Raw genomic sequence first — 21,937 nt, forward strand, 5'->3', positions numbered from 1 at the left:
AGAGCGCTTTACAGTTCAGGGGCTCATGTACAAACAGTCATAAATAACACAACAACAGTCTAGTCTATAATTAGAACAAGAGGAATGAGGACCCTGCTCGCAAGAGCTTACAATCTATGAGCAGACAGTGGTGACACAAAAGACTTCTTGGGAAAATAGGGGAGTAGATATAAAGCTGCATGAGCCGGTCACCCGCCGAAAAAGGTGTGTTTTAGGGAGCACCTAAAACTGTGTATATTGTGATTTAACCTAACTTCTTGGGGTAGGGTGTTCCAGAGAACTGGTGCAGCTCAGGAGAAGTCTTGGAGATGGAAGTGAGAGGTTTGGATTATGGTGGATGTCAGTCGTAAGTCAATGTCTGAAAGGAAAGCACGGGTAGGGTGGTGGACAGAGGTAAGGGAGGAGATGTAGGAGTGCAGCACTGTGGAGAACTTTGTGGGTGAGAGTGAGAAATTTAAATTGGATTTTGTACTGTATGGGCAGCCAGTGCAATGACTAGCACAGGGAGGAGGCATCGGAATAGCGGTAAGACAGATAGGTGACCCTGGCTGCTGCATTAAGGATAGATTGGAGAGGGGGAAGTTTGGTGAGGGGGAGGCCAATTAATAGAGAGTTACAGTGATCAAGGCAGGAATGGATCAGGGCAACATTGATAGTTTTTGTTCTTTTCCCTGTGTCTAGCTGGGAGTGAGCCTCATTTCCTTTGATGGAAAGTTTAGACCCTGTACATTATCAGGCATACCTTTCCATCATTGTCCTATCTCCTGAGTTCATCCAAACTTATTTTTTTTTAGATCGTCTCACACTTCTGTCCAATCACAATTCCAGCTCAGGATTTGTTGATGCATTAGCTGTTACTCCTGACAATCTGCTCATCGCCACTGGCTTTAACATTGACCAAGGACATGGATACCTGAACAGTAAGTCCTGCAGTGTGTGAACTGTCTCCACTTTGCAGTTGGCTGTTTGGTGTCCTGCATACCCCAGGTTACAATACACACTGTGGGAGATTTATCAAAACTGGTGTAAAGGAAAACTGTCTTATCTGCTACTGTAGTACTCCCTTTATATACAAGAATATAACTACTATAATACTGCTCTTATGTACAAGAATATAACTACTATATTGCTGCCCCTATGTACAAGAATATAACTCCTATAATACTGTCTCATATGTACAAGAATATAACTACTATAATACTGCTCCTATATACAAGAATATAACTACTATAATACTGCTCCTATGTACAAGAATATAACTACTATAATACTGCCTCCTATGTGCAAGAATATAACTACTATAATACTGCCATCTATGTACAAGAATATAACTACTATAATACTGCCTCCTATGTACAAGGGTATAACTACTATAATACTGCCTCCTATGCATAAGAATATAACTACTATAATACTGCCTCTATATACAAGAATATAACTACTATAATACTGCCTCCTATGCATAAGAATATAACTACTATAATACTGCCTCCTATGTACAAGAATATAACTACTATAATACTGCCTCCTATGTACAAGAATATAACTACTATAATACTGCCTCCTATGTATAAGAATATAACTACTATAATACTGCCTCCTATGTACAAGAATATAACTACTATAATACTGCTCCTATGTACAAGAATATAACTACTATAATGCTGCCCCTATGGACAAGAATATAACTACTATAATACTGCCTCCTATGTACAAGAATATAACTACTATAATACTGCCTCCTATGTACAAGAATATAACTACTATAATACTGCTCCTATGTACAAGAATATAACTACTATAATACTGCCTCCTATAGACATTTGGAGTTGCTGATTTGTCTAGGTGATTTTTACACTGGAGCCATTTTGATTTACCCTTAGAACCTCTCCCAGATGCCGCGCTGTGTTTAGGTTCTTGCACACGCTGTCGGCCTGTTTAGAGAAGGGACATGGATTTTCATGCCCACTCCAGGCCTCCGTCCATTAGATGGATGCTCGGCAGGAGATCGGAGCAGTGAGAGGCGGACATTGGCTCATTTTCTGATGGAAGCATATTTCAGTTAAACAGCTCGTGGAGTGTCAGGCGGAGTAATTTATCCCCTCGCCTGCACACAGTGTAACCTGCATTATGTAGGTCGGACTACAAGATCATTAAATGATTGTTTTATTGAGCTCAGGCGGAAAATTACAAATGGTGCTGAAATCATTCACGGCTGAGGGCTTTTATTGAACGTCGGAGAAAAAAAGCACTAAAAGTAATGTGCGGCGTTACCAAGGATCGGGGCGCGCCACGTGCATCCCGAAACTAGAGGCGTCTCCTGATGAAATATTTTCATCCAGATTTATGAACGGTAAAATGAATCTTTACTTGGGACTGCGGGATAATTGTTCCCTGATTGCAATCCACCAGGATGTTACAAGTCACCAAAAGACATCTGCCGCCATCGAAAAGCTCAGAGCTTCTAAGACTGAGGTCGTGAAGCTCCATAAAGGCCCATGACTCCATTCCTGACTTACAGTGGATTGGAGCGATAGGATTTCACAGCAGCACAGAGTGTTTCAGGAGAGGGCTTGTGCTGGACAGAGTATTTCAGGAGGGCAGTGTCATTGATCCGGCCACTGGTGTGATTATAAAGGCTGCGTGTGAGCGGGAAATCACAGACCATGTCTTAAATACTCTGTGCTGCTGGGGATCCAGCTCCTTCCATTATCTTAGGAGATGGGTATAATGGGATCTTCCTCGGGGCAGTTACCTACTCACATACGCAACAATGTAATTGAGAAGACTGTAATCACAGACTGAGAGATATCGGAGAAACAGGGTTCCAAAGCAGCACAGAGTATTTCAGGAGAGGGGTCTGCTGGTTTTGGGATGGCCTCCATGTGAATAGAGACAAGAGGGAAATCTCAGACTTAGGCCTCATGCACACGACAGTTTTTTTTCACGGTCCGCAAAAACGGGGTCTGTGGGTCCGTGATCCGTGACCGTTTTTTCGTCCGTGGGTCTTCCTTGATTTTTGGAGGATCCACGGACATAAAAAAAAAATCGTTTTGGCGTCCGCCTGGCCGTGCGGAGCCAAACGGATCCGTCCTGAATTACAATGCAAGTCAATGGGGACGGATCCGTTTGAAAATTGAGCCACAGTGTGTCATCTTCAAACGGATCCGTCCCCATTGACTTACATTATAAGTCTAGACGGATCCGCTTGCCTCCGCACGGCCAGGCGGACACCCGAACATAACTTGAAGCGTCCCCATCACCATGGGAACGCCTCTACGTTAGAATATACTGTCGGATATGAGCTACATCGTGAAACTCATTTCCGACAGTATATTCTAACACAGAGGCGTTCCCATGGTGATGGGGATGCTTCAGGTTAGACTATACTGAAAAACTGTGTACATGACTGCCCCCTGCTGCCTGGCAGCACCCGATCTCTTACAGGGGGCCGTGATCAGCACAATTAACTCCTCAGGTGCCGCACCTGAAGGGGTTAATTGTACTATCATATCCCCCTGTAAGAGATCAGGGCTGCCAGGCAGCAGGGGGCAGACCCCCCCCCCCCCTCCCCAGTTTGAATATCGTTGGTGGCACAGTGTGCGCCCACCATCGGGCCCCCCCCCTCCCTCCCTCTATTGTTATAAATCGTTGGTGGCACAGTGTGCGCCCACCATCAGCCCCCCCTCTCTCTATAGTAGTAACAACCATTGGTGGCAGTGTGCGGCCTCCCATTCCCCCCCCCATCATTGGTGGCAGCGGAGTTCCGAACGGAGTCCCAGTTTAATCGCTGGGGCTCCGATCGGTAACCATGGCAACCAGGAAGCTACTGCATCCCTGGTTGCCATGGTTACTTAGCAATAGTACAACAGTAGAAGATTCATACTTACCTGCTTGCTGCTGCGATGTCTGTGACCGGCCGGGAGCTCCACCTACTGGTAAGTGACAGGTCTGTGCGGCGCATTGCTAAAGACCTGTCACTTACCAGTAGGAGGAGCTCCCGGCCGTTCACAGACATCGCAGCAGCAAGCAGGTAAGTATGAATCTTCTACTGTTGTACTATTGCTAAGTAACCATGGCAACCAGGGCTGCAGTAGCTTCCTGGTTGCCATGGTTACCGATCGGAGCCCCAGCGATTAAACTGGGACTCCGATCGGAACTCCGCTGCCACCAATGATGGGGGGGGGGGGGGGAAATGGGAGGCCGCACACTGCCACCAATGGTTGTTACTACTATAGAGAGAGGGGGGGCCGATGGTGGGCGCACACTGTGCCACCAACGATTTTTCACTATAGAGGGAGGAAGGGGGGGGCGATGGTGGGCGCACACTGTGCCACCAACGATTTATTACAATAGAGGGAGGGAGGGGGGGGGCCGATGGTGGGCGCACACTGTGCCACCAACGATATACAAACTGGGGAGGGGGGGGTCTGCCCCCTGCTGCCTGGCAGCCCTGATCTCTTACAGGGGAATATGATAGTACAATTAACCCCTTTAGGTGCCGCACCTGAAGGGGTTAATTGTGCTATCATAACCCCCTGTAAGAGATCGGGTGCTGCCAGGCAGCAGGGGGCAGTCTTGTACACAGTTTGCAGTGTATTCTAACTAGAAGCGTCCCCATCACCATGGGAACGCTTCTGTGTTAGAATATACTGTCGGAAATGAGTTTTCACGAAGTGAAAACTTAGATCAGAAAAAGCTTTTATGCAGACGGATCTTCGGATCCGTCTGTATGAAAGCAACCTACGGCCACGGATCACGGACACGGATGCCAATCTTGTGTGCATCCGTGTTCTTTCACGGACCCATTGACTTGAATGGGTCCGTGAACCGTTGTCCGTCAAAAAAATAGGACAGGTCATATTTTTTTGACGGACAGGATACACGGATCACGGCCTCGGCTGCAAAACGGTGCATTTTCCGATTTTTCCACGGACCCATTGAAAGTCAATGGGTCCGCGAAAAAAAACGGAAAACGGCACAACGGCCACGGATGCACACAACGGTCGTGTGCATGAGGCCTTAGAATCGGATAACGGAAGACCACTGCTGAGAGTAACAGGGTAGAAAGAACAGGGTTCCCACAGCAGCGCAGAGTATTTCAGGAGAAGTGGGAGTCCATCGACTGAGAGTAACAGGGTAGAAAGAGCAGAGTTGAAACAGCAGCTGAGGAGTGTGCTGACTATCTGACGAGCAGTGACTTACATTAGGCCACATGTGACAGGGGCAGTGTTAAGATGTGAGAAAGGGAGTGTAGACACATGGCAGCTCACAGTGGAATCATCAGTTTCCCAGCAGCACAGAGCATTTCAGAGGGTTATCCATACAAGTGCAGGCAGACTGTAGGGTGCGGCATTCACTATGTTTGTATATGAGGTGTTGATTCCCACCCCCCATGCAGGTGTGTGTACGCTTTGAGAAGCAGATGCCGCAGCCGTTTTGGCCATCCTATCGTCTGTAATCCATTACTTTTCCTGCGCGCTGTCTTACTGATTCGCTTTAATTGCCTGCATCCCGCGTCCGCGCTCACTTACATCGTCTCACTCCTTTATGTGGCGTCTGGGGAGCCATAATGCAAAATGAACTTTTGTCTATGAAGATGAGAATACGATGGTAACAGGTAGAGGATGGGGCCGTTGCGAGGGCGCAGCGACCCTGCTGTATTTCTATATCTGGTGAGCAGCGTGACACTCGGCACAGAATCAGCGGCTCGCTAGGTTCTCATGATCTGAACAAGGACGCAATAATGGAGATTCAAATTTAAAGGGGAATTATAGTGAAAGACATATTCGTCTGACGCCAGAATCCAGGAAGAAGTGGGTGACAACCATCAATTTTCCTAGGGCCGTACATTCTGCTGTTGTCACTGACCCTCCCTCCGGGCTGTTTGCCGTGTCCTGCGGATGATGTAAGGCTGTTGCCGCCAGTCGTCCCTGCTTCTCTCTGCTGTGAGATAGAGTTTGCCTACCGCTTGTGTCATGCTGCACGCTGCTGCACAGAGCGCAGCCTTTCCTGGGCGTTAGACTCATATTTTGTGTCCCGTCAGCATCCTGCTCATCATTTGGCGTGATGTATATAACTTTAGCTTCTGAAACCACGTCTACCTGGGCAAGGCATTATGAGACATGTAGTTTCCAGCACTACTTCTGCAGACAGCAATTTCTAGGATCAAGATGGCGGGTAGAAGCTGGATTATTCCCCCCCCCAAAAAATTGAGGGGTTAAAATAGAACATGGACTGGATTATAGGGTGATGGGAAGGTTTTGAAGGTGTTTCCCTGTAAAGGGATGCGGTCAGTCTCCACCCCTTTAAGATGCCCATGGACTGATTTTCTCTTTCTCTTGTTGGCAGGTACACTGCTTCTTGCCCTGGATCTGCCATTGGCTAATACATGGTTCAGACAGGTTGGGTTTTTCCTGTTGGATCCCATTGCTACCCCCTCAAGAGATAAGCAGTTCCAGAGCTGTTGTTTGCCGCTTGTCTCCCCCTTTATTAGAATTGGCTTACTGCACATGTATGTTAATGGAGTAATACGTACAACAAGGGGGACCCCATAGCAAAAAACTAAATGAGATCCCATGCCCCTGGTGCTGGTTCATGTTATCATTCCCCCACGATCCGTGGACAGACAAACCCAAGGCTTGATGGCTCCTTCCCTTGTAGACCAGAAGGGTATGACAACCAGTGATGGCTCCTTCCCTTGTAGACCAGAAGGGTATGACGACCAGTGATGGCTCCTTCCCTTGTAGACCAGAAGGGTATGACGACCAGTGATGGCTCCTTCCATTGTAGACCAGAAGGGTATGACGACCAGTGATGGGTCCTCAGCCAACACCCTATGTCTTGGGCCACCTTTTAGATAAGCTCATTTGACAGGTACCCCAATAATACGCTTAAAGGGGTTATCCTATGATTAATGTATCAGACATCATACAGTGCAGGACAATCTCTTTCTAACAAAGCTAGAACCAGCCCTGCACCTCACATGGATCCAGAGATCTCCTCATTCATTGCTCTGCTAAATTTATAATAAGCTGACAGCTCAATGGCAGTGTATTTTATGCTGCAGCTCAGGGGGCGTGTCCATGCTCTCCCTATGACAGCTCAGGAGGCGTGTCCATGCTCTCCCTATGACAGCTCAGGAGGCGTGTCCATGCTCTCCCTATCACAGCTCAGGAGGCGTGTCCATGCTCTCCCTATCACAGCTCAGGAGGCGTGTCCATGCTCTCCCTATCACAGCTCAGGAGGCGTGTCCATGCTCTCCCTATCACAGCTCAGGAGGCGTGCCCATGCTCTCCCTATCACAGCTCAGGAGGCGTGTCCATGCTCTCTCTATCACAGCTCAGGAGACAGTTGAAGGATGAAACTGAGCATGTGCGGCCATCACAGTGAGCGGGACAAAGAAATAAGAAAAAGAACAAGCAGCAGGTGGCGCTATATAGATACATATTTTTTTTTTTTAACTCAGTGGCTATGCTAAATTTTTAATTACATGCAATTACAAAAGTCTTCAGATCCAAGTGCTGGTTTGAAAACTGGAGAATATGTTTTGTGGGACAACTCCTTTAACCCCTTAAGGACACAGCCTTATTACACCTTAGGACCAGGCCATTTTTTGCAAATCTGACCAGTGTCCCTTTAAGTGGTGATAACTTTAAAACGCTTTGACTTATCCAGGCCATTCTGAGATTGTTTTTTCGTCACATATTGTACTTCATGACACTGGTAAAATAAAGTAAAATAAATTATTTTTTTTGCATAAAAAAATGTCAAATTTACAAAAAATTGGGAAAAATTTGCAAATTTAAAAGTTTCAGTTTCTCTACTTCTGTAATACATAGTAATACCCCTAAAAATTGTGATGACTTTACATTCCCCATATGTCTACTTCATGTTTGAATTATTTTGGGAATGATATTTTATTTTTTGGGGATGTTACAAGGCTTAGAAGTTTAGAAACAAATCTTGAAATTTTTCAGAAATTTACAAAAACCCAATTTATAGGGACCACTACAGCTCTGAAGTCACTTTGCGAGGCTTACATAATAGAAACCACCCAAAAATGACCCCATTCTATAAACTACACCCCTCAAGGTATTCAAAACTGATTTTACAAACTTTGTTAACCCTTTAGGTGTTGCACAAGAGTTATTGGCAAATGGGGATGAAATTTGAGAATTACATTTTTTTGCCTAATTTTCCATTTTAACCCATTTTTTCCACTAACAAAGCAAGGGTTAACAGCCAAACAAGACCATATCTTTATTGCCCTGACTCTGCCGTTTACAGAAAGACCCCATAAGTGGCCGTAAACTACTGTACGGCCACACAGCGGGGCGTAGAGGGAAAGGTGCGCCGTAAGGTTTTTGAAAGCCAGATTTTGCTGGACAGTTTTTTTTTTACACCATGTCCCATTTGAAGCCCCCCTGATGCACCCCTAGAGTAGAAACTCCATAAAAGTGACCCCATCTAAGAAACTACACCCCTCAAGGTATACAAAACTGATTTTACAAACTTTGTTAACCCTTTAGGTGTTGCACAAGATTTAAAGGAAAATAGAGATACAATTTCAAAATTTAACTTTTTTGGCAGATTTTCCATTGTAATATTTTTTTTCCAGTTACAAAGCAAGGGTTAACAGCCAAGCAAAACTCATTATTTATGGCCCTGATTCTGTAGTTTACAGAAACACCCCATATGTGGTCGTAAACCGCTGTACGGGCACACGGCAGGGCGCAGAAGGAAAGGAATGTCATACGGTTTTTGGAAGGCAGATTTTGCTGGACTGTTTTTTTTGGCACCATGTCCCATTTGAAGTCCCCCTGATGCACCCCTAGAGTAGAAACTCCAAAAAAGTGACCCCATTTTAGAAACTACGGGATAGGGTGGAAGATTTGTTGGTACTAGTTTAGGGTACATATGATTTTTGGTTGCTCTATATTACACTTTTTTATTTTATTTATGTAAGTTTTACACAATAATTTCATTTTTAAAACAAAAAAAATGTTTTAGTGTCTCCATAGTCTAAGAGCCATAGTTTTTTCAATTTTTGGGCGATTATCTTAAGTAGGGTCTCATTTTTTGTGGGATGAGATGACGGTTTGATTGGCACTATTTTGGGGTGCACATGACTTTTTGATTGCTTGCTATTACACTTTTTGTGACGGAAGATGACAAAAAAATTGCTTTTTTTACACCGTTTTTATTTATATTTTTTTACGGTGGTCATCTGAGGGGTTAGGTCATGTGATATTTTTATAGAGCCGGTCAATACGGACGCGGCGATACCTAATATGTATACTTTTTTTTATTTATGTAAGTTTTACACAATGATTTCATTTTTGAAACAAAAGAAATCATGTTTTAGGGTTTCCATAGTCTAAGAGCCATAGTTTTTCCAGTTTTTGGGCGATTATCTTGGGTAGGGTATGATTTTTGCGGGATGAGATAACGGTTTGATTGTTACAATTTTGGCGTACATGCGACTTTTTTGATCACTTTTATTACCTTTTTTGGGAAGTAAGGTGGGCAAAATTCCAATTTCATCATAGTTTTTAATTTTTTATTTTTATGGCGTTCACCGTTCGGGTAAAGTAACATGACCGTTTTATAGATCAGGTCGTTACGGACGCGGCTATACCAAACATGTGTAGGGAATTTTATTTTTTTCATTTTTAATCAGTGATAAATGTGTTTCTTTATTTTTACTTTATTTTTGACCCAGACCCAGTTGGTTCTTGGAGATCCAGTGGGTCTGATGTCTGAGTAATACAGTACAGTACAATATATATTGTACTGTACTGTATTTTACTTACACTTTGTCTGAACAGATCTCTGCCTTCAGCACAGATCTGTTCAGAACCATGGACAGCAGGGCACCTGAGAAGGCGTCCTGTTGCCATGGGAACCTTCCCCGTCTGCTCAGTAGTGGCCAGAACTGCGCAGACGGGGAAGGACGGGGCTTGGGGGGCTGCCTGGGAGCTCTCTCCCTCTCCATTCGGGGGGCTGCAAAGGCACAGCAGCCCCCCGATGGGAGAGGGAGGGAGCTCCCTGAGCTGTTAACCTTTTCCATACAGCGGTCCGTACGGACCGCTGTATGGAAAGGGTTAAACGGCTGACATCGCATCACCGATGTCAGCCGTTTATACCAGGGTGCCAGCAATGTGCTGGCACCCTGGTATACCCACTAGACGCCAACGATTATGCAATGGGAGGCGGGCGGGGGATCGCTATCCCGCCTGCCACACCGCCCGCCTCCCGCACCGCCCGCAACCCTCCCCCTGCACCTCCCACCGGGCTCAAATAACTCAGGGGTGCAGGGGGGGAGGGATACAGGAACGTTTTTTGAATCCTAAAGTTTCTGATCCCCGCGGTCAGGGACCGCGGGGATCAGAAACTGCAGAAATCGCAGCAAACCGCAGATCTGAATTGACCTGCGGTTTGCCGCGATCGCCAACATGGGGGGGGTCACGGGACCCCCCCGCGCATTTAGCCTAGGTGCCTGCTCAATGATTTGAGCAGGCACCGGGTTCCGATCACTGCCAGCCGCACGGCAGTGATCGAAAATACACAGGGCGTACATGTACGCCCTGTGTCCTTAAGTACCAGGGCACAAGGACGTACCTGTACGCCCTGTGTCCTTAAGGGGTTAAAAGAGCAGATATGGTCTTACCGGTTGCTAGGTCTGTATCTGGGGCACATCGAAGGCCTATGCGTCTTAACACCACCGCGTGCACCAGGGACTGTATATATCTGTACGTGTGTGTGTATAGGCACCTGATAATCCAGCACCTCCGCAGTCCCACGGTCTTCATTGGTTCTATATATGTCCTCTTTGATTTCACGTGTTTTCTCTGCTTCTTTGCAGTCCGTGCTGTGGATTCAGGCAAATACCTGTGCACCGTGTCCTGCCCGGAGGTCCCTCGCCTCTTGTGTTTGGCGGTGTCCAGCACTTCTGATGGGCTATGCCGATGGGTGACAGGAGGGAGGGAACTGCTGCTGTGGGAGGAGCTTCCTAGAGGAGGAGCATTGGACAGGTGAGCCGAATACCTGCCAGTCATATAGCTATATAATGGAGGCGGCCCGTGCCTCATACCTCATCCCTAACCAATGTATGCAGAGGAGACAAGTATGGAACAAGACAGGGATCAGTAACATCAAGCACTGCAGCTCATGCGACACCACAACCTCCAGCATGCACACTTGCTCGGGTGTTCTTGGAACTTTCATAGACATAAATGGAGCATGCTGGGAGTTGTAGTTTCACAGCAGCTGGAGCGCTGGAGATTGCTGACCTCTTGACTAGGAGAACATAAGGCTCAGTCAATTGTATGACCTCCAACCATGGTCATAAGTGTCTCATAGGTGGGGGTCCAACCACTGGGACTCCCACCAAATACAAGGGGTCCTGTGTCCACCGTTTGAATATAACAGTGGCCGAACATGCTCTTTGCTGAGATCGCTGCAGTCTCCCTAGGGATAAATGGAGTGGTGGCAATCATGCTCGTCCCCCATTTGCCTTTTAGTGCTATTTTCACATCTGTGTTTTTCTTTCCGGTGTTGAGATCTCTCATAGGATCTCAAAACCGGAGATAAACGCTTCCGTTTTGTCCCCAATCAGTGTCAATGGGGACAAAACGGAACGGAATACAGCAGAATGCCTTCCGCTCCATTTCGTTGCATTCCCATGACGCAACACAAATGCGCTGCGTCGTGGGATATGGAGCAAAACTGATACGGCATGAAACACAAGGTAAGCCAATGGCGCCGGATCCGTCTTGGTCATTTTAGAGATAATACAACTGGATCCGTTCATAAACGCAAATGTGAAAGTAGCCTGGGGTCCGTCCTTAGGCCCTGTAGCGAGGATGTCAATGGGGTGACAGGTGTTGCTAATGACTGGCATCTAAGGGTTAAGCTTGGACTGACGTTATCTCTGTACAGTTTGTTGCAGCAGAGAGACAGGTGTACTATACTGCCCACCCCCACTGGCCATGACTCCTGTGCCCCCGCCATACATGCGTTAAGTACATTTCACAAATTTACAAGGTTTGGCACCAGAAGATTATATAGGGGTTTTCGGTCAGGGTGGGTATTCAGCCTTTTGGATGTAAATCTGGTTTATTCCATTCACTAACAGCAAACAGAGATCTTGAAGCAACTATATAGGAAAGTTGACGTTACTTAGGACTTGGCCTCTAAGGTGTAGCTCCTCTTTTATAGTTTAAATCTTTACTTTACTGATCTCATACTGATGCTGGGTAACATCATGTCTCATATACTGCTGTCACATCCGGAGCTGCATTCATAATTCTGCTGACTGCCACTTGGAGTCTGGTAGCTTTTATACCCATCCACCGACAACCGAGCTGATGTCTGCCCTAAGCACTGCACTCCATTATGTGGCATATATAATACATCAGACCACGACATCTTTGAGCCAGCAGGAGGCAGCAGTGAGACGCTACAGCTTTGGTGATCATTCTGATCTGGATGTGATCGGAGCAGAACTCGTGATCAGCACAACATGAGCGCATCTTCGTTCTTTTTCTCTTGTCTTAGGTCAGCCGCGCAGGTGCAGTTCTGTCCAGATTTTCTTCTTCCCGCTCCTGACAGCGAATCAGAAAATGATGATGGTAAGAAAACTGCGGATTGGGTCTTATCCACGAATTTGTGCCACTTAAAGGGAAGCTGCCAGGAGTTTTGACCATGCTAAACTGCTGACTGCACTAGGCAGGGGCTGTGGAAAGCAGATACACACATAGGGGGTCATTTATTAAGACCGGCGTTTTAGACCCCGGTCTTAATAACCCTGTGCGCTGGAGGTGGATCCGCCAAACTTATGTAGAGACGCCGGCATTTACATAACTTCAACGGATCGACTGCCGGTCTAAATCTATGGCAGCTTCCTTGCTGGCTTGAATTTAGACCATTTTCTACTCCTAAAACAGTAGACGCAACAGTCGCAGAAAAATCAATTTCGAATAGACTATCATTAGGAAAATTGTCGAGCGACATTGGTGCGACAAATGTCGCCGTGTAGACCAAGCCTTATTCTGCCAGATTCTGCTCCTGCAATTGCCCAGGAGACGAAGCTTCACTGCATTGAGCTGCTCCAAAGCCCCGCCCCTTGGCTCTGAGTGACAGCTGTAGCATGCAACCAGGAGACCACTCCAGCTGTCATTTAGAGCAGAGGGGAGGGGCTGCAGAGAGCACTTCAAAGTCAAGCTCTGCCCCCTGGTCGCTTATCTGGCAGAATAAAACTTCATGTTTTCACTACTTCTGATAAGAAAATTTCCCAAAATATTTATATTTGTACTGGTCAGACCAGCCCCCGCTTACTCTAGCACTGTCAGCAGTTTAGCATGGTAAAAACTGCTGACAGACTCCCTTTAAAGCGATTGGTTCATATGAGTGTCATGAGAGGGTTTGTTGCTTGGGAACCCCTCTACAATCCAGAGCCCCCGAGCATCAGCGGCTCCCACCCTGGAGGACCCAGGCCATTGATTTCATTGGTTGCCATCTAAGTTTCCGGGGGCCATGTGTGGCTGACTGCAGCTTTCCATGGTGATAGCCTCTGATTGCTGGGGGCCCCTTCCTCCGCCCTGGTGCTGATCATCCATACTAGCTGCAAGGTGTGAACACTCTCATAACCACAATTTCCACATTAAAAGTGACACGAAGAAACGAATGAAGGCGAAGTCCAGCAGAAAAAATCATTAATGTGCAAATCGTCTGCAGAGTGGAGGAAACATATATTTTTAATGACCCCCGGGGTCTCCTGACACGCTCATCCAGTCTGCATCTCTTAATGGCTTTGGATTTAAAGGAACAGTAGATCCAAAGTCTATGTGATGTGCTGGTGAATACAAGCTACGGTTCCCTGTTATCAGCCAGGAGAGGAGGTGACGGGGCATAGAATGGAAAAACACTACTGCTTTCTTCCAAAAACAGCGCCACATCTGTCCATGGGCTGGTATTGCAGTACCACACACAACCTGTAGAGCTGCTATTCTTGTAATCCAGTACTGCCCCTTTAATGAGGTTGTCCAGGATTAGAAAAAACATGGCTGCTTTCTTGCAAAAACAGCACCACCCCTGTCCACGGGTTGTGTGCGGTATTAATTGGAGTGAATGAGGCAGAGCCGCAATACCGCACACAACCCGTGGACAGGGGTGGTGCTGTTTTTGCAAGAAAGCAGCCATGTTTTTTCTAATCCTGAACAGCCCCTTTTAACTCTTTCCAGGCTGTACAACACACAGAGCCTATGGGCTTTAGCTCTGCATCGTATATCCATTTCCCATAGCGGGTGTGTAGCGGCGGCGGCGCCGCGCGCAGTCAGTGCCCTGTGTCACATCCTTGGCTTTTACTGTACGTTCATCCGTGACCACGTTCTTTTCCAGAGGAAGATCTATGGGAAGCGTACACGGAGGCCGGACCGCCCGACTCGCACGCAGAGCCCCGCCACCAGCCGTGGTGCGCACTGATGTAACCGGAGAGAAGCCGCCGCCGACTCGTTACACTTCAAATTACTTTTTATTAAAAATAAAACTGTGATCCGAACCCTGAAGATGAGCGGATACTATACACGTAGTGTGGGTGCGGATGCAGACATTCACAGCACATACGTGGAGGGGGAGGGGTTAAGCCCTTAGTGATCACATGGTACCAGTCACACATGCTGTCATACACACACAGATAGATATAGAAAAGAACACTATTGTTAGGTATATGTCCACGGGCAGCCCCGTATCACTAGTTATGTGCGCCCATGCATACATACATGTATCATAAATAACATACAGCCCTACGGCTGGGGGAGGGGGCTACTCCTGGCTAGGTGAGGTCGTCATCCGCCGACCGCTCTCTTCCTCCGGCACTTGTCTCCTCTCTCGCGGTTTTGGGGTGCAGAGGTTTAAGTAATGGGGGGGGAGGTCGTATACCACCCGCTGCCATCAGGTCAGTCCCTTTTATTTTCTTGTTATATTCACCCGCTGTGTCCATTATCACCATAACAGCGCCATCACATGGTCACCACCGGGATCCTGCGGGGAGAGTAAAGTGACCTTTAAGAGCGTCCCCATGCAAGTTTAAAAAAAAAAAACAATTCTATTCATTTCTTAGTCATATGCTGGGTGAAAACAATATGGCCGCAGTGAGATGACACCCAACTTTCCCAGACTCTCTATTAGCAGACGTGCCGTGCGGGAGTCTCAGAAACCTGGGTGACCACCCTCTAGTCACCTCTAGTCACTAGGCTTTCCCAGAGGCTGAACACTCCGTGAATGTCACTCCCCACCCTGCAAGGTCCCTGAGACGCTGCCCTTTTAAATGCATTTTAGATTAAACTCCACCCCTTTTTATGATGCATTTCGAGGGTTAATGCTGCAAAAATCAGGACTGCTGGTAGGGCTACCGTCTTACAATAAAATGTGCAATTGTTCTGTGGTTAAAAAAACTAAAACATTTTTACAAGCTGGTGTCACACAGGTTTGTTTTTTTGGGGTATTGGTGCATTTTTTGGATGCTTTGTTTAGCAAAAACACCTGCTCCACATGTTACATGGAAATCTATGGGAAATGTTAAATGCAGGACAAACAGGTGTTGTTTTTTTTTTTGTAGTGTTGTTTTTTTTTCACCCATAAGGTGCATTCTTTGTTTTTGGTTTTTTCTTCTTCATGCTCTGAGTCTGGTGGTTTTTTCCCCTCATTACAGGCATTTTTTTTGCAGCTTTTTTTCAGTTCAATCAGTTTAAGGCACCATTCACATGACCATATTTTTGGCCCACATCTGATCTGCATTTTTTTGCGGATTGGATGCGGACCCACTTATCATTTTAATGGCCCCAAAAAATGTGGACAGCACACCGTGTACTGTCTGCATCCGTATGTCCGTTCTGCAGTCCTGCAAAAAAAAAGATAGAACATCTATTATCGCCTCCTTTGCAGAAAAAAAAACCGGATGCAACACGGTCGTCACATAGACATCATCCGTATTTTTTGCAGATCCTTACATATAGTTGTGTGACTGCACCCTTAGTCCTCTATACGGATTGGCTCCGGGTGCGTTCAGTGAAACTCGCACCATCTTGCAAGAAAGTTCACTCAGTTTTGTCTGCGATTGCGTTTAGTTTGGTTAGTTTTTTCCGCGCGGGTGCAATGCGTTTTGATGCGTTTTTCACGCGCGTGATAAAAAACTGAAGGTTTACAAACATCTCTTAGCAACCATCTGTGAAAAACGCATCACATCTGGATTAGGCCTCATGCACACGGCCTTTGTTTGGGTCCGCATCCGAGCCGCAGTTTTGGCGACTCTGATGCGGACCCATTCACGTCAATGGGGTCACAAAAGATGCGAACAGCACTCCGTGTGCTGTCCGCATCCGTTGCTCCGTTCTGAGGCCCCGCAAAAAATATAGAACTTGTCCTATTCTTGTCCGTTTTGCGGACAAGAATAGACATTTCCACAATGGGCCACCCGTTCAGTTCCGCAAATTGCGGAAGGCACACGGGCGTCTTCCGTTTTTTTGCGGATCCACAGTTTGCGGACCGCAAAAAACGGAATAGTCGTGTGCATGAGGCCTCACTGAAGCCCTATTCACTTCTATGGGGCCAGGGCTGTGTGAAAAACGCAGATTATAGAACAAGCTGCGATTCTCACGCAACGCAGAAATGATGCATGAATAAAACGCTCATGTACACAGACCCATTGTGTCAGGATTCTGCGCAGGGGCTATGCGTTCACGTCACGCATTGCACACGTGCGGAAAACTCGCTCGTGTGAAAGGGGCCTTAAGCAGAGTTCATACTTTTAGTTATTTGGTCAGCTATTTCTGTCAATTAGGGCTCATTCACACGACCACATGAATGCCGCTGCGGAACAGGAGTGGACCCATTCATTTCAATTGGGCCGCAAAAGATGCGGACAGCACATGGTGGTTACTTTCCGCCAAAAATATAGAGCATGCCCTATTCTTGTCCGCATTTTCTGTATAGGGCTGGCTGTGTGCATTCCGCAGTATCCGTGTTTTGCGGATCCGAAATTTGCGGACTGCTAAACACTCACGGCTGTCTGAATGAGCCCTTATTAGGAGCCAAAAACACAGAACAGGAAGAAATGTTTCCATTATACCCGATCTCTGAGAAGCTTTTACTACTGGGTTTGGCGCTGATGGAAATAACTGAAGTGTGAACTCGTCCTTATCAGTGCTCTGCCTCCACTATAGCGCTACAGAACAAGTGACCGCACAGGGGCACAGACTATCACATAGAAAAAACACCAGGCGTACAAAAAATGGCATTAAAATCAGCGGCTGGTAAGAACACCTTAAAGACTCTACAAAAGTTTATTTTTGCCCCCCAAAAAAGTTGTGAATAAAAGTGTGTGTGAAGGAGCCCTAGGTGCTTTTTTTTTTTTTTTTTTTAAAAAAGGATATACTGAATAGGTGTTTTTCACCTTCCAAAGAGATTCCTATTGGAAAAATGTCTGAAGAAGCCCCTTACGTAGAGCATGCTGATTTTTGACAAAAGCAATAAAAAACGCGGAGCTAAAAAAACAACAACAAAAATTGCTTTGAATGTCGTGAGTTTCATTTATTCCTTTCAGTACCATCTGTCTGCACTCAAAAAATGGCGCAGAAAAACCGATCCGTGACTCCATTATGTATGCCAGTGGGAGAAGTGTTTTATGTCATTGTGATGAACAGGTTAAAAAAAAAAATTCTAAACAATGCAGTCACGGTCCAGTGTGGATTTGCTGCAGTTTTGCGCCGTTTTATTACGTAATAGCGTCAACTGCCGGACACCACGGGTCAGAGATGGAGATGATGAGCAATCAATGTGCAGTACAGTGATGGCCGGCGGGTCAGCAAAGGAAGGGAGTAGTAATTCTGACAGGTGTAAGTGGCTCCAGCTGGGACCGGTACTTACCTTTATAAATGCCACAGCACCCCTGACCCATTGAGGCATGGACTCCACAAGACCTTTACCCTGGGTTCACACCTGAGCGTTCTGAAAGGAGCGCTCTGTATGCGCGATTGTACAGGCGTTTACAATTGTGCATACAGAGACAAGCGAACGCCCATTGTCGCGCGTTCCCGAAAGTCTGTACGGGAACGCGCGACAAAACGCCCCAAAGAAGCTCAAGAACTTTTTGGAGCGTAGGGCGTTTTTCAGCGCGTTCAAACGCGCTGTAAAACGCTCAAGTGTGAACCATAGGGAATAGGGAAGCATTGGTTTTCATGTGTTGAGCGTTTTACAGCGCGTTTGAACGCGCTGTAAAACGCTCATGGGTGAACCCAGCGTTAAAGAAGACCTCTAACCTCTCCTGACATGTCTGTTTTAGCAACTACTTCCTTCCTTCATGTACTAACCGTTCTGAAGCATCTGTTCTTATGACTTTACGTTGTGCCATTCCTTTATTATTCCTGCTAGAAGTTAGGAATGCATTGCTAGCAGGTCCAGATGGGTGTTACCAGTTGTGGTAACAACATAGTCATATGAATCATTATTCCATGGGGAATGCGAGTAGTTACTCAGACATATCAGGAGAGGTGACAGGCGACATGACTGCATCCCATTGTATTCCACCAGTGACTGGACAGGTGTCACCTAGCGTACAGGTAGAGGACGGCCATGAGGGGATACGTCCTCGCTGATGTCTTGTCAATGGCTGCTGGTTAATCAATCTGCATACACTTTACAAGTGGCAGACAATATGACACTGTAGATGTGACAGGAATATCAATGGCGTTACGGACGGTCCAGAATCTTAAAGGGGTTGTCTGGTCTCACACGTTGACGGCATGTCACTAGGCTATGGGACCTGCTCCTATCTCCAGAAGTGAACATAGAGAGCAGCCAGACATGTGGGGTCAGCACCAGTTCACTGCTATGGGAGTCCTGAAAATAGCACCGACTCGGCTATTTCTGGCAGTCCCGCAGCGGTCGCGCTTGTGAGGTGCATTTTCCATTTGCCACTATGGGACTTCCGAAAATAGCCAAGCGCACTCGCGCATCTATTTCCGGAGCTCCCTTGAGAGCAGCACCTCGAGCATGGGCTGTGTGCTCTCCTTCAGAGGTGGGACCCGCACCATGTATGAGATGAGCCAACCGCTTTAAAGACCTCGTTCACTAAAGATCTACTATTTTGTGTGTGCAGCTCCTGTGCAGACCTATGTGTCTCCATGGTAACAGACTACAAACAGATCTCGTGTAGTCTGGCCCTGCAGTCGTGTGTTAAAGGAGTTGTCTCATCTCAGACAATGGGAGCATATCGCTAGGATATGCCCCCATTGTCTGATAGGTGCGGGTCCTATGGGGCCACTGAAAATAGCAGGGCTCTGGCTCGGTTATTTCCATCGGGCCCATAGAAGTGAATGGGAGCGGTGGCCGGTCATGTGCTGTGCGCTCCCATTCACTTCTATGGGGAGAGCACTTGGTGGGGGCCGGACCGGAGTCCTCCAGCCACCACTTTTGCGGGGCTCCATTCCTGATGTAGGTGCGGGTCCTACGGGTGGATAAGACAATGGGGGCATATCCTAGTTCACATCATAGGGGATGAGACCCTCGGACCCGGCTAGGCTGCTGAATTACACATTATTATTTTTTGTAGTTCAGGTTGCATTTTTTTCCTGCATTGTGTCACTGTGTCTGTTCTCTATTTATGACCACAGGCAGGAATCCACGGCTCATTAAGTGCAGTTCTCCGTTTTGCCTGCAGGTGCCGCCAGTGGAAGCGGCACAGGCTCCAGCTACTGACAGTGTAAGATCCAGAATTAATTAGCTATAAACGTTCAGTTAAACAATCGCTCGTAAATTATGTCGCTCTGTGAACCTTGTTTTTTGCACATTTTATGGCTCGAGTTGAGAAGAAATTTACTTGGCTGCAAGAAAACGGAAACCTTCTAAATGTCTGCTGTAAAATGAGGCGTACGGCTAATCAGACCCCTAATACACAGCCGCACGTGACATACGCCAAATACAATGGTATCATATTCCGTTATTCCTTTATGATTAATGGATGCTTTTTTGTGACAAGCTGATTGGGGGGCTACAGCTGCTGGAAACACTTGAGGGTGCATCTTATGTACTAAAAGCATTCTCTTACAGCATTATAGGACGGATGGTATTTGTCGCCAGTCTTGCTGACTGTTTCTGGTAAGTATTGGGAACTATATCCCTGAGTCACTAGAAACAGGACACTGTATCCCTGAGTCACTAGAAACAGGACACTGTATAAGTGGGCCATCAGGGACAGGACACTGTATAAGTGGGCCATCAGGGACAGGGCACTGTATAAGTGGGCCATCAGGGACAGGGCACTGTATAAGTGGGCCATCAGGGACAGGACACTGTATAAGTGGGCCATCAGGGACAGGACACTGTATAAGTGGGCCATCAGGGACAGGACACTGTATAAGTGGGCCATCAGGGACAGGGCACTGTATAAGTGGGCCATCAGGGACAGGGCACTGTATAAGTGGGCCATCGGGGACAGGGCACTGTATAAGTGGGCCATCGGGGACAGGGCACTGTATAAGTGGGCCATCGGGGACAGGACACTGTATAAGTGGGCCATCGGGGACAGCACACTGTATAAGTGGGCCATCGGGGACAGGACACTGTATAAGTGGGCCATCAGGGACAGGACACTGTATAAGTGGGCCATCAGGGACAGGACACTGTATAAGTGGGCCATCAGGGACAGCACACTGTATAAGTGGGCCATCGGGGACAGGGCACTGTATAAGCGGGCCTTCAGGGACAGGACAATGTATAAGTGGGCAGCCAGAATCAGGATACTGGAGCACTAGGCCACCAGGGACAGAACATTGCATCACTGAACCAATAGAGACAGGATACAGTACAATTAGTTGAGCGGAAACAGAATACCATACCACCAGGTACAGGACACTGTTCCACTAAGCCACCAGGGATCAGCCATTGCATCACCGGGCCACCAGGAACAGCAATATTATACCACTAGGCCACCAGGGACAGAACACTGGGCAACCAGAGACAAGATACTGTATCACTAGGCCACCAGGGACAGAACATGGCATCACTGGGCAGCCAGAAACAGGATACCAAACCACTAGACCACCAGGGACAGAACATGGCATCACTGGACCATCAGCGACAGGATACTGTACAACTGGGTGACCAGAAACAGAATACTGTTTTACTAGGCCACCAGGAACCAGTCATTGCATCGCTGGCTCACCAGAGACAGTATACTATACAATTGGGTTACCAGGGACAGAACACTAGCCAGAAACAGAATACTGGACCACCCGGGGCAGAATACTGTTCCACTAGGCCACCAGGAACAACATATTATACCATTAGGCCACCAGGGACAAAACACTGGGCAACCAGGAACAGGATAATGTACGACTAGGCCACCAGGGAGCAGACACTGCATCTCTAGACCACCAGAGATGGAATGCGACACAACCGGGTGACCAGGGAGCGTCATCAGCAGTGGAAATTTATTTAAATCTAATTGTAAGAGAAGATTTTGCTCTGCACGCCACGTGCATCCTGGACTCGGGGAGGCGCTTCTTACTTGCTTGTCCTGCAGGGGAGGCCTCTCTCCTCTAGGCTACTTTTGAAGTCTCCAAGCTTTAGAGGGTGAAGGCCGGGGATGTCAGTGTCAGGCGAAAGGTCAGTGAGCGGTTGTAAGCTTCCTTCCTCCGGTAACGCGCAGCGGTCATTCCGGTGTCGTCTCCGTTTCTGTCTGCGCTCACAACTAAGAGGAAGAGGAGATCAGAGATGAAGTATATGTAAGGCACTGGAGGCAGTATAAAGTCATAAGCCCTCACATCCATAATGGACACACGACCAGTATGGCCGCCAGTACGGCATCTATAGGAGGGCCACTCAGCTTTCCCAGGAAAACCTACCAGAGAGATTCCCGCCTCACGTAATCGCTGCG

The 21,937-nt window shown here is 47.1% G+C and overlaps 2 protein-coding genes across 4 annotated transcripts in view; one reads left to right on the forward strand and one right to left on the reverse strand.

Moving 5' to 3' along the window:
• The window catches only part of LOC122941029 (WD repeat-containing protein 5-like), an 87,379-nt gene extending 71,743 nt beyond the window's left edge, over nt 1-15,636 (forward strand). For both annotated transcript variants that reach the window (XM_044298008.1, XM_044298009.1), the window contains exons 11-14: nt 795-920; nt 10,868-11,036; nt 12,562-12,635; nt 14,404-15,636. In XM_044298008.1, the coding sequence (XP_044153943.1) occupies nt 795-920; nt 10,868-11,036; nt 12,562-12,635; nt 14,404-14,492 (458 nt within the window). In that variant the 3' untranslated portion in view covers nt 14,493-15,636. The remainder of the gene's footprint in view (nt 1-794; nt 921-10,867; nt 11,037-12,561; nt 12,636-14,403) is intronic.
• LOC122941030 (PILR alpha associated neural protein) overlaps nt 14,908-21,937 on the reverse strand; it is a 30,542-nt gene continuing 23,512 nt past the window's right edge. For both annotated transcript variants that reach the window (XM_044298011.1, XM_044298010.1), the window contains exons 5-6: nt 21,569-21,751; nt 14,908-15,045 (exon numbers count right to left, since the gene is read on the reverse strand). In XM_044298011.1, coding sequence (XP_044153946.1) covers nt 15,024-15,045; nt 21,569-21,751 — 205 coding nt within the window. In that variant the 3' untranslated portion in view covers nt 14,908-15,023. The remainder of the gene's footprint in view (nt 15,046-21,568; nt 21,752-21,937) is intronic.

This window comes from Bufo gargarizans, chromosome 6 (genome assembly GCF_014858855.1).
Source record: "Bufo gargarizans isolate SCDJY-AF-19 chromosome 6, ASM1485885v1, whole genome shotgun sequence".
Lineage (NCBI taxonomy): Eukaryota > Metazoa > Chordata > Amphibia > Anura > Bufonidae > Bufo > Bufo gargarizans.